The 13,044-nt window shown below is 36.1% G+C and overlaps 1 protein-coding gene across 1 annotated transcript in view; it reads right to left on the bottom strand.

Moving 5' to 3' along the window:
• Positions 1-11,064, bottom strand: part of LOC148950069 (apoptosis-resistant E3 ubiquitin protein ligase 1-like) — an 86,790-nt gene extending 75,726 nt beyond the window's left edge. Inside the window, exons 1-2 of the mRNA XM_089091438.1 lie at positions 11,000-11,064; positions 5,548-5,718 (exon numbers count right to left, since the gene is read on the bottom strand). Of these exons, the coding sequence (XP_088947564.1) occupies positions 5,548-5,641 (94 nt within the window). The 5' untranslated portion in view covers positions 5,642-5,718; positions 11,000-11,064. The remainder of the gene's footprint in view (positions 1-5,547; positions 5,719-10,999) is intronic.
• Positions 11,065-13,044: the final 1,980 nt, after the last annotated feature.

Raw genomic sequence — 13,044 nt, 5'->3', positions numbered from 1 at the left:
CAAAACCCTCAGGGCAAGGGTTTTAAGTTATGCCCTGAGGGCATATAAGAACGATGTTGGCACATATGTATAATTTATTATTTTTTTCCTTTAGAGCAGGGCCCTTTATATGGAATAGGTCGTCGTAGAAACTTCAAAAAGAAATCGAGATTAGAAATTCGATTGGAAATCGAGAGTTCTAGTGCCCTTTTGAATAGTCGAAAGTGATTGGGGGGCAACTACCTACCCCTCCCCCCCCACGCCTATCATTCCCCTTAACACATCCAATCAAAATTTTGGGATAGCCATTTTGTTCAGCGTAGTTGATTTCCAGATAGAAAACATGTTTTTGAGGAGGACACTCCCTCACAACCCTCAGGGCAAGGGTTTTAAGTTATGCCCTGGGGGCATATAAGGTTTTCATTGAAGGCGTTGTCGTAGAAACTTCAAAACAGGCTCATTCGAATGGAAATTCAAAGGGCTAGTGACCGTTTTAATAGTCAAAAGTGATTGGAGGGCAGCTCGCCCCCCCACACCCATCATTCCCCCAAACACATTCTATCAAAACATCGAGACAGCCATTTTGTTCAGCGTAGTTGATTTCCAGATAGAAAATATGTTATTATATGCCCTGGGGGCATATAAGGTTTTTATAGAAGGCGTTGCTGTAGAAACTTCAAAAAAGGCTCATTCGATTGGAAATTCAAAGGGCTAGTGCCCTTTATAATAGTCGAAAGTGATTGGAGGGCAACTAGCCCTCCCACGCCCATCACTCCCCCAAACGCATCCAATAAAAATTTTGAGATAGCCATTTTGTTCAGCATAGTTGATTTCCAGATAGAAAATATGTTTTTGAGGAGGAAGCTCCACCACAGCCCTCAGTGCAAGGGTTTTAAGTTATGCCCTGGGGGCATGTAAGGTTTTTATAGAAGGCGTTGTTGCAGAAGCTTCAAAAAAGGGCTCATTCGATTTGAAATTCAAAGGGCTAGCGCCCTTTTTAATTGTCGAAAGTGTTAGTGATATTTTCTGTTGTTGTTGTTTAGAGCAGGGCACTTCGTATCGAAGGAGTTGTCGTGGGAACTTCGAAAGGGGCTGATTGTCAGAACATAATTTACACTTTACTGAAAAAATACAAATGAATGTGCTTTGTCAGTTTAATATACATATACTGATATTTAGTAATCAAAAAGTTAATATTATTTGATTTATTAAAGTTATAAAAGTAAAAAGACTAAATTTTTTTCAGTAAAGTGCAAATTTTGTTCCGACCTTGGGAAGGCATAGGGGTTTTGCGCCCAACATGTTAATTTCTGCTCGTTTTGAGTTTGACTCGGTTATTTATTGTAATTTCTGTTCGTTTTAGGTTTCATTTTTTTACCGGTGCTGATTTGTGGTTGTTTCAAGATTGGTAGATTGTTTGATTTTATTTTTGTTTATTTTTTTAATGGAGTTCTTTACTTTTCTTTGAAAACTTATTTTGTGGAAAAAGTTTTTTAATTAATCAAAGTTCAAAGATAGCCATTTTGTTCAACGTAGATGAAAGTTCTGGAAATTATGTATTTGAGGATGACAAACCCCCCAGAAACCCCAGGGCAAAGGTTGTAAGTTATGCCCTGGGGGCATATAAGGTTTTTATGGAGTTCTTTACTTTTCTTTGAAAAACTTATTTAGTGTAAAAAGTTTTTTTTAATTAATTTCTGTTCGTTTTATATTGACATAGTCTTTTCAGGGAAAAAGAAGATAATACTTTAAATCTTTTCGTTTTTTAAGACTTTATAGTTTGGCCTGCTATTTGTAAGCTGGAAAAATTTTTCAGCAAATTTTAACAACATAGGCCTACACCCTTTTAAAAATCTGGACACAAAAACTAGTGTTTAATTTAGTTTCATACCTCCTCTAGTTGACCTGAAATGGAAAACTTGATACCATTCGCCAAAAAAATCTGTTTACTTTCTTTGATAGCTTAGATACACTTACACTATTTTAATTTGGTTACATTTAGACAGACAACATTTAGTTTTTAAACATAATGGGTAAATGAGAGGGTGGGGTGGGAGGGGGATTAGTTGCCATCCCCTCACTTTCGACTATTAAAGAGAGCATCAGCCCTTTCTATTTTCAATCGAATGAGCTCTTTTCGAAGTTCCTACGACAACTCCTTCGATACGAAGTGCCCTGGTCTAAACAACAACAAAAATAAAAAAAAATAATACATTGTACCCAGATCGATCTTTATTATAAAAATGTCAAGCCTTCCAATCACTTTCGACTCTTAAAAAAGGCATTAGGCCTTTCGATTTCCAATCAAATGAGCCCTTTTTGAGTTTCTACGACAACGATTTCTATAAACACGTTATATACCCCATGGGCATAAATTACAACCCATACCCTAAGGGCTGTGAGGGGGGTTGTCATCCTCAAAGACCTAGTTTCCAGAACTTTCAACTACGTTAAACAAAATGGCTATCTCAAAATTTTGATTGGATGTGTTTGGGGAAATGGTGGGCGTTGGAGGGGCGTTAGTTGCTCTCCAATCACTTTCAACTATTAAAAAGGGCACTAGTCCTTTGAATTTCCAATCGAATGAGCCTTTTATGCAAGTTTCTACGACAATACTTTCTCTAAAAACCTTATATGCCCCCAGGGCATAACTTACAACCCTTGCCCTGAGGGCTGTGGGGCAGTGTCATCCTCAAAAACAAAATTTCTATCTAGAAATCAACTACGCTGAACAAAATGGCTATCTCAAAATTTTGATTGGATGTGTTTGGGGAAATGGTGGGTGTCAAAGGAGTGTTAGTTGCCTTCTAATCACTTTTGACTATTAAAAGGAGCACTAGCCATTTCAATTTCCGATCGAATGAGCCCTTTTTGAAGTTTCTACGACAACACTTTCTATAAAAAACTTATATGCCCACAGGACATAACTTATAACTCACGTCCTGAGGGCTGCGGGGGGTTGTCATCCTTAACCACCTCAAGTTCAAAACTGTTAGCTGCTGTTAAGAAAAGAGTAATCTCAAAATTAATAGTGGATGCGAGTGGGGAAATAATGAGTATGGCAGGTGGGTTAGTTGCTCTTCACACGCTTTCGACCATTGAAAAGGGCACTAGCCCTTTGAATTTCAAATCGAATGAGCCCTTTTTTGAAGGTTCTACGACAACACTTTCTATAAAAACCTTCTATGCACCCAGGGCATAACTTAAAACCCTTGCACTGAGGGCTGTGGGGGAGCTTCCTCCTCAAAAACATAATTTCTATCTGAAAATCAACTTCACTGAACAAAACGGCCATCTCAAAATTTTGATTGGATGTGTTTCGGGAAATGGTGGTTGTGGAAGGGATCTTAGTTGCCTTCCAATCACTTTTGACTATTAAAAAAGGCACAAGCCACTCCAATTTAGAATTGAATGAGCCCTTTTCGAAGTTTCTACGACAATTTCTTCGATACGAAGTGCCCTGGTCTAAAGGAAAAAAAATAATAAATAATACATTGTGCCAACGTCGGTCTTATATGCCCCCAGGGCATACCTTAAAACCCTTGCCCTGAGGGCGGTGGGGGAGTGTCCTCCTCAAAAACATATTTTCTATCTGGAAATCAACTACGCTGAACAAAATGGCTATCTCAAAATTTTGATTGGATATGTTTGGGGAAATAGTGGTCGTGGAAGGGGTGTTAGTTGCCTTCCAAGCATTTTCGACCATTAAAAAGGGCACAAGCCACTCCAATTTTCAATCGAGTGAGCCCTTTTTTGAAGTTTCTACGACAACTCCTTCGATACTAAGTGCCCTGGTATAAAGGAAAAAATAAATAATACATTGTGCCAAAATCGCTCTTTACTTAGGCAGCGCTATTGTGCTGCCTATGATTGTCAGTTTCTTTTTTTATTACTCCTCAAGGCAAAATTCGGCCAACTCTAAGAAAGTCCACACCAGTGCAGACCTAAGAAAATACTCGAACCCTTGGATTGTCGTTAAAGCAAATGTTACTTTAAATATTAGTAAATTATTACTTAATAAATATTAGTCATTTGAAAATTGATTTCACTTGTTGCCTTTTTTACTTAGAAAAGTATTTCTTGACCCCAACTGTTAATTTTCTCCCAGACTCATCTCAACTAGACTCAACTCTCAACTCAAGTCACTCAACTCTCCTCTAGACTCATCTCAAGGAGACTACTCTTCTTTTATTACCCTGAAAAAGAAAAAAAATTTCTCAAAAGAACTAATATACTTTAATTCATGGACATAGCTGTGATTCTCTTTAAGGGAGGGGAGGGGTTTTAAGATACACAATTTTTCATCGGTGGAGAAACACTGTCGTAAGACATGTCTTATAGGCTTCCACAAAAACTTCAGCAAAAATCAGTGCCTTTACTAACCTATCCAGCCTTCCAAACGCCTGTTAAGAAATGCTGAATGTTTCAACTTGAAAACCAAAGGAATTACAAACCTTTTCTGAGACCTTGAATGAAGATTTTACAGTCTTAGCAAATAGCAAGTCTGGAACAAGCCAGAGAACAGTCTGGTAAGGTGTTCGTCCTAAATTTATTCCATCCCCTTTCAATCTAATTGTCCTTACTTTAATCTAGTTTTAATCGTAATTTAATCTAGTTGTTTTTTATTACTAAATGCTACTTTACCCATTATGGCGAAGTTTATGGCAAAGTAAAAATTATGGCAAAGTAAAATTTTGTTACTTTACCCGAGATAAGGTTATGAAAAGAGCAACTTTGTAAAAGAAAAACACAACTATGTAGATTTTCTTTTCTTAAATGCCAACAAGCTTGTCCTATTAGATGATGCTAACTATTTAAAATAGATTTTCAGTCGCTGCCTTTTCCATTTAAAACAAATGGTTAATGTATGCACCACGACCCCTTACCTGATTTGTATACATATGTGTGCCTGACTTCTAAAAATCAGTTTCTATCCTTCACCCTGTGGAGGGCAGCTATCACAGTAACCCTTTTTTCGTCTCTTGTTTAAAATTTAAACAAATCTTTGCTGTTAGCAACATCTGGACCTGACTCTGGGCGTTCCGTTTCTGGTTTTTCGATTATTAGTTGACCGAAAACATTGGTTAACTATTCACAACACAAATACCATTGACAAGAAGCTTACTTTATTGACAAAATACACTGCCCAGATTTAATTAAGAATAAATACAGACTCTGTCTCCAAGAGAGAGAAAGATGTTAAAACAGAAGCTTCATTGATAGACCCTATGAAAATAGAACCCTTTAAATTTGATTCAAAAGAGGGTTATCTTTTCAAGCAAGGTTATATTTAAAAAGCAAATAATATATGGAAGCTATTTTAAAATTCCTACGAACTCTGTAAATATTGAATGAATTGAACTTAATTTATTTCAAAAACGCATCACAATTAAAGAGAAGGATGGAAGAATGAACAAAAAGGGGAAATAATGAAAAACGAGATATAAAACTAAAATACAAAAATAATCAACTTTTTTCCAGCATTGGCAAGGCCTTAAAAATTAACTTAGAATATTACAACAGGCAAAAGACAAAGAAAAATATAAAGATGTGAAATGGTTTACATACAGATTCGGATATAGAGCCAACTTCTAGTCTCCACTGCTTGAACAATTTCTCCCAATAGAGCTCTATTCATATTTCCCAATTCTTGTAGCATCATAGGTTGATTCTTTCAGACGTTTTAGACACCAAAGAAATCTTTGAGCATTAAAATAACAGGTTTTTTTTTTACCAAGTCTGAAAAATTCAAAGTGTTACTAAAAGCTTAAAACAGCAAGAAAAAAAAAAAAGAAACGAACAATTATTGCCTAAATTACGGGCAATTGACCAATTCTCCAAAAGTGCATAATGGCTAGATTCTAAAACATAGGATTGTCACTTAAAAGATGACTTTATAGACCTTAGAATAAGAAGCCTATGTAAATTGCTTTCCCAACTGATTCCTCTGTTGCCTAAAAGGTTGAATTGCTACTTAAAAGGTCATCAACTAAAGAGCTGACCACACCTCTTTTCAGAAAATTACATATAAACTTATTAATTAGACTTGATAATTTAAATTATTCTACAATATAGAACAAATTATATTATAATTGAATTATATATAGAACAGTGATATCTATGTTGCAGGGAAACATCGTTGCAAATGGAGTTTTCTCTTTCTGATCAGCTGTCTTTAGTTCAATAGTAGTAACTCATCGGCGCATCCAGCAACAGATGATTATTGAATCTTAGTCAAACTTTGTGCAAACTAAGAATACATGCAATACTTGGGTTTTCTGGGAGTCTTTTGAGCTACTCCTTCCTCTGTGGTTCCAAGTGGGAGGCTCTAAGTTCTTATATTCAGGATATTCATTAGAAAGAAAGCATCTAGCAAAAGATGATTTTTGAATCTCTGTCAAACTTTGTGAAAACTAAAAATACATGCAATACTTGGGTTTTCTGGGAGTCTTTGAGCTACTCCTTCCTCTGTGGTTCCAAGTGGGAGGCTCTAAGTTCTTATATTCAGGATATTCATTAGAAAGAAAGCATCTAGCAAAAGATGATTTTTGAATCTCTGTCAAACTTTGTGAAAACTAAGAATACATGCAATACTTGGGTTTTCTGGGAGTCTTTTCGAGCTACTCCTTCCTCTGCAGTTCCAAGTGGGAGGCTCTAAGTTCTTACATTCAGAATATTCATTAGAAAGAAAGCATCTAGCAAAAGATGATTTTTGAATCTCTGTCAAACTTTGTGAAAACTAAACATATATGTAATAATTGGGTTTCTGGGAATCTTCTGAGCTAGTCCTTCCTCTGTGGTTCCAAGCGGGAGGCTCTAAGTTCTCATAGTCAGGATATCCATCAGAAAGAAAGCATCTAGCAAAAGATGATCTTTGAATCTCTGTCAAACTTTGTGAAAACTAAAAATATATGTAATAATTGGGTTTCTGGGAGTCTTTTGAGCTAGTCCTTCCTCTGTGGTTCCAAGTGGGAGGCTCTAAGTTCTTATAGTCAGGATATCCATCAGAAAGAAAGCATCTAGCAAAAGATGATCTTTGAATCTCGGTCAAACTTTGTGAAAACTAAAAATATATGTAAAAATTGGGTTTCTGGGAGTCGTTTCAGCTAGTCTTTCCTCTGTGGTTTGAAGTGGGAGGCTCTAAATTCTTATAGTCAGAATATCCATCGAAAACAAAGCATCCAGCAAAAGATGATTTTTTAATCTATGTCAAACTTTGTGAAAACTAAAAATATATGTAATAATTGGGTTTCTGGGAGTTTTTTGAGCTAGTCCTTCCACTTTGGTTCCAAGTGGGAGGCTCTAATTAGTCAGGATATCTATCAGAAAGAAAGCATACAGCAAAAGATCATTTTGAATCCCTGTCAAACTTTGTGAAAACTAAAAATATATGTAATAATTGGGTTTCTGGGAGTCTTTTGAGCTAATCTTTCATCTGTGGTTCCAAGTGGGAGGATCTAAGTTCTTATAGTCAGGATATCCATCGGAAAGAAAGCATCCAGCAAAAGATGATTTTTGAATCTCTGTCAAACTTTGTGAAAACTAAAAATATATGTAATAATTGGGTTTCTGGGAGTCTTTTGAGCTAGTCCTTCCTCTGTGGTTCCAAGTGGGAGGCTCTAAGTTCTTATAGTCAGGATATCCATCAGAAAGAAAGCATCTAGCATTAGATGATCTTTGAATCTCTGTCAAACTTTGTGAAAACTAAAAATATATGTAATAATTGGGTTTCTGGGAGTCTTTTGAGCTAGTCCTTCCTCTGTGGTTCCAAGTGGGAGGCTCTAAGTTCTTATAGTCAGGATATCCATCAGAAAGAAAGCATCCAACAAAAGATGATCTATGGGGGACTAAGCCATCTTCAAAGGCATAGTTATTTAATTTTGCGTCTATGCTGAACAAAATGGCTATCTCAAAACTTTTGACCTGGTGACTTTGGGGGAAAAAATGAGCATGGAAGGGGGCCTAGTTGCCCTCCAATTTTTGGTAACTCAAAAAGGGCATTAGAACTTTTAATTTCCATATGAATGAGCCCTCTCACAATATTCTAGGACCACTGGGTTGACACAATCAAGCCTGGGAAAAAAACAAATAAACATGTATCCATGATCTTTCTTCTGGCAAAAAATTCAATATTCCAAATTTTTGAAGATAGGTGCTTGAAACCTCTACAGTAGAGTTCTCTGATATGCTGAATCTGATGGTGTGATTTTCATTAAGATTCTATGACTTCTTCAAAAAAAAAATCTACTTTTTTGTACATTAGAGCTTCTAAACTTTGGAAGAATGTTCTGATATAGCCAATTTAACAGTATGATTTTTATTAAGATGACTTGACTGTTTAAAGGGTGGTTTGCTGCTTTTTCAAAAATCAGGCAAATTTTCATGGGCTCATAGCATTTGATGGGTAACATTAAACTTGGCAAACTTTATATATTGTAAAAGTTAAGAATAGCAGCTCCCTAGAAGATGACATGCTAGAGCAAAAATAGAAATTTTTATATTGCTAGTTTTATGCTTTTTTTTCATGGTTTTGTTTGAGTTTTTTAACAAACCATTTTTGGCCTCCTCTAAATAGCTGTAGGCTATATACAAAACAAACTTAAAATAAAATTATAGGCCTACCATTAGATTTCTTACTTTATACTCCCTTTCACCATAATAGTAATTACCCTGATAATGTACCCTCCCTCCTAGTGAAGTGGACATATATATGACTCTAATAATAGGCTATATTTGTTTACATGTTCTTTCTATTGATTGATGCATTGTATAAATCATTACTGTGTGTGGACTCAGAGATCCTTGGTTTAGCTTCAGTGATTTGGCTAAATATTGGATAAAAACATACTACTGCACATTAAATGAGTTAAAATATGAATAAAAATGGAAGGAAACATGATAGGTCCTAGGCTATTCTGATTAATGTAGCCTAAACATGCTGTATATTATAAAGTCAGAACTTCATTGCTTTTATGTTAGCTTTAAATGTAGCCTAGGGCTATGCCTATATGAGACCATTAGGGGGGGGGGGTGAATTGTCTACAATGTAAATAAAAATACACACAAGAACATAAAACTAGCAGCCTAAAAATAAGCCTATCTCTCTTTCTATTCCAGCATGTATCCATCTAGAGATCCACTATTCTTAGCCTTTACCTTATATTTTGTAGTCTACATTAAAATCTGATTTATTTTTTTAAGCAGGCTAGCCTATGAATTATTAGCCTATTAAATTCCAGGTAAAATTCTACTTTAGCCACTTTTGGCTATCTTGGATAGGGGTAAGGTTAGGAAAATGAAACTTTCAGGGATATGTCTACAGGCTAAAGTATGTCATGGGAAGGTATTTTGAAGTACCTACCTCCACTCTTTCTCCCTCTAGAGGGTCCTGACCTCTGATGACCGTTAGAAATTTGTGTGTTATAAAAGTGAAACTTTGCAAAATAAATCTTCTGCTTAAACAAAACAAAACTGTTTTCGGTCAATATATACCAATCATATTAATCATATTATTATATAAATCATATTATTGAGTTTCAAATAAAGTGAATACACCATTCAATGCCTTTTTTTATGCTGATTACAAATATAATATGCATTTTTATCGGAAATGAATTTCAGCCCCCCCCCCCTATACAGGCTATACCCACCCTAACCTCCCCCAGCCTGGGCCTTCCGAGGGGGGGGGGCTGAAAGTCATTACCAATAGAATTTATTTTAATATTCTCAAAAACCATAAAAAAAAGGCAACGACTGGTGTGTTAAATTTAGTTCAAACTCAATAATATGATTTGGTATATATTGACTCTGTTTTCAGCCTCACAACTTTGCTCAATCCCAATTTATAAGGCTTTAAATATATGTAAATAGATTTCCTAAATTTTGAAAAAAAAACATTGATATGGCTTAAAATTATTTTCAAATAACAGGAATTGCATTTTCAGAACTAAAGCCAGAGAAAAAGAAACTGATAACTGAAAATCAAGGTAAAATATTGTTCTGTCAAAATTTCAATAGGTATAGACCTGTCATGTAGGCAAATTTCAGGACTGTCTAGAGAGCAGAGTGGAGGTAGGTAGGCTGGTAAACATATACCAAATCATATCATTGAGTTTCAAATAAAGTGAATATACCATTTGATACCTTTTTTATGCTAATTATGAATAGGCCTATAACAACCATTTCTATCAGAAATGAACTTTAGCCCTGCCCCCTATATATATGTCAATTCAGGATATATATTTGCACATATGGGGGTGGGGGTTAGGTTCGAGGGGGGGGGGGGCTGAAAATCATTTCCAATAGAAATGATTATTATATTTGTAATAAGCATAAAAAAGGTGGTAAATTTCTACCAAATCATATTATTGACTTATGCATAAAGTGAATATACCACTTGATGCCTTTTTTTATGCTGATTACAAATATAATAATCATTTCTATCAGAAATGAGTTTCAGCCCCAACCCCCCTATATATGCCAATTCAGGGTATATATTTCTACATTAGGGGAGTGGGGGCAAATTTTGTTGCTGATGTAAATGGGAGGTAAGTTTAAACTTTACCCCTCCCTAATGTAGAAATATATACCCTGAATTGGCATATATAGGGGGGGGGCTGAAATTCATTTCTGATAGAAATGATTATTATATTTGTAATCAGCATAAAAAAGGCATTGAATGGTGTATTCACTTTTTTCTTAACTCAATAGCCTAATATGATTTGGTAGAAATTTACAAAAAAGGCATCAAATGGTGTATTCACTTTATTCCTAACTCAACAATATGATTTGGTATATATTTACCAGTAGGCTACTTCAAAATACCTTCCTGGGACATGCTTTAGCCTGTAGACCCATGCCTAAAAGTTTTGTTTTCCTAACCTAGCCTCTTTCCAAGATAGCAAAAAATAGATAAAGTAGAATTTTACCCTTTTTTGTTGTTGACTAATCTAATATAGGCCTAGCCTATTGAGTCAAACCAGGTTCAGACATCTGAAAATTTTAAATAGTTTAAGCCTACTATTAGAAACTTCCTTTTGTGGAGTATCAACATATTTTTTTCAACAACAACAAGGTTCTTAAAATTTGAATCTCACGCTATGCCCATAGAAACAGTGTTTTTACTCGGCATGGTCCAGAAAGAAATAGACAAATCCAAAAATATCCCTAGTTTCACACATTTGAGTTTTTACTAAAACATGCGATTTTTTGCGCGACCCGTCAAGTTTCATGCGTTGTCCAATGCCCATTTCTGCGTTATGACGGCTTGACGCATGCATTAAAATAATTCAACTCATCTGGCAAAACGCAAACGGCAAAGTTACAAAGTTTCAAAGATAGAATTCACTGAGAAACTTATCTTAGCAGTAAGATGCAAGCCAATTATCTATGATAAAAAGCATCCTGACTACCGTAAGCGCCATTTGCTGACAAAAGCTTGGAGAAAAGTTGCTGTGGAAGCTGGTTTAAAAGATAAAAAAGAAAATTCTACTAGGCAAGTCTAGCCTAGCTAGACTTTTTGGTGAATTATTGCAGATTATTTCCCCCAGTAAAGGTGCAGATTAGGCATCCCTGTAGTGTAGGGTACAGAGGCTCTACCAATAGAATCAGGATATACAATAGGAACTGATTTGTTGGTAAAGGTGCAGATTAGCTACCCTTAATGAAAACAACCTATTTCCTACTGTATGTTATTCAGACAATTGGCCTGTAAACTTGCACTGATATTGTCCAGTATAAGCACAATTTAAACAAATCAGTTCCAACTGTATATCCTGATTCTATTGGTAGAGCCTCTGCACCCTACACTACAGGGGTAGCCATTCCACACCATTATCAATTTATTTACGTTGTGCATCTACTGGACAGTATCTGTGCAACTTTACAGCCTATTTTACTGGATAATATACAGTAAGAAATAGGTTGTTTTTATCAAGGGTAGCTAATCTGAACTTTTACTGTTCCCCCTCTAGAGGGAGGGTGCAGAGACCCTCCAACACAACTAGGATAAACAGTAAAAAGTGAGTCATTTGTATTCTGCTTCTACTGAAAAGTATCTATGCAACTTTACAGCCCAATTTACAGTTAAAAATAAGTTGTTTTCGTCAGGGGGAACTAGTCTGCACCTTTATCTTTACAGATTCTTGAATTAAAAAAAAAAACAGCTCCAGTTAAGTTTTTTGCTCACTTGACGTTTGTGGTGTAAGCTCCTCGGTAAACCTGTTATAGAGCTGCCCACTAGCCCTTTGAATTTTCATTCGAATGAGCCTGTTTGAAGTTTCTACGACAACGCCTTCCATAAAAACCTTATATGCCCCCAGGGCATAACATAAAACCCTTGCCCTAAGGGTTGCGGGGGAGTGTCCTCCTCAAAAACATATTTTCTCTCTGGAAATCAACTCCGCTGAACAAAATGGCTATTTCAAAATTTTGATTGGATGTGTTTGGGGGAATGATGGGCGTGGGGGGTGGGCTTGTTGCCCTCCATTCACTTCTGACTATTAAAAAGGGTTCTTGCCCTTTGAATTTCCAATTGAATGAGCATGTTTTGAAGTTTCTACGACAACACCTTCTATAAAAACCTTATATGCCCCAAGGGCATAACTTAAAACCCTTGCCCTGAAGGTTGTGGGGGAGTGTCCTCCTAAAAAAACATATTTTCAATCTGGAAATCAACTACTCTGAACAAAATGGCTATCTCAAAATTTTGATTGGATGTATTTGGGGGAATGATGGGCGTGGGGGGGGCTAGTTGCCCTCAAATATTTTTCGACTATTAAAAAGGGCACTAGCCACTCCAATTTCCAATCGAATGAGCCCTTTTCGAAGTTTCTACGACAACTCCTTCGATAAAAAGTGCCCGGGTGGAGAAAAAACACATTGTGCCCACATCGTTCTTTACTTAGGCAGCGCTATCGCGCTGCCTATGAAAACACAGGAGCGAGAATCAAGGCTTAGACGTATTGAAGACATTACCAGGACAAGAATCAAGCCTGATTCTTGTCCTGGATGTGTTAAAACGAACAGAAATTAAATAACAATCAATGTGAACAAACATACAATATA

Source organism: Artemia sp. Qi Xiang Cuo, chromosome 7 (genome assembly GCF_049724085.1).
Source record: "Artemia sp. Qi Xiang Cuo chromosome 7, ASM4972408v1, whole genome shotgun sequence".
Lineage (NCBI taxonomy): Eukaryota > Metazoa > Arthropoda > Branchiopoda > Anostraca > Artemiidae > Artemia > Artemia sp. Qi Xiang Cuo.
This window is presented reverse-complemented; position numbering and strand designations above follow the sequence as displayed.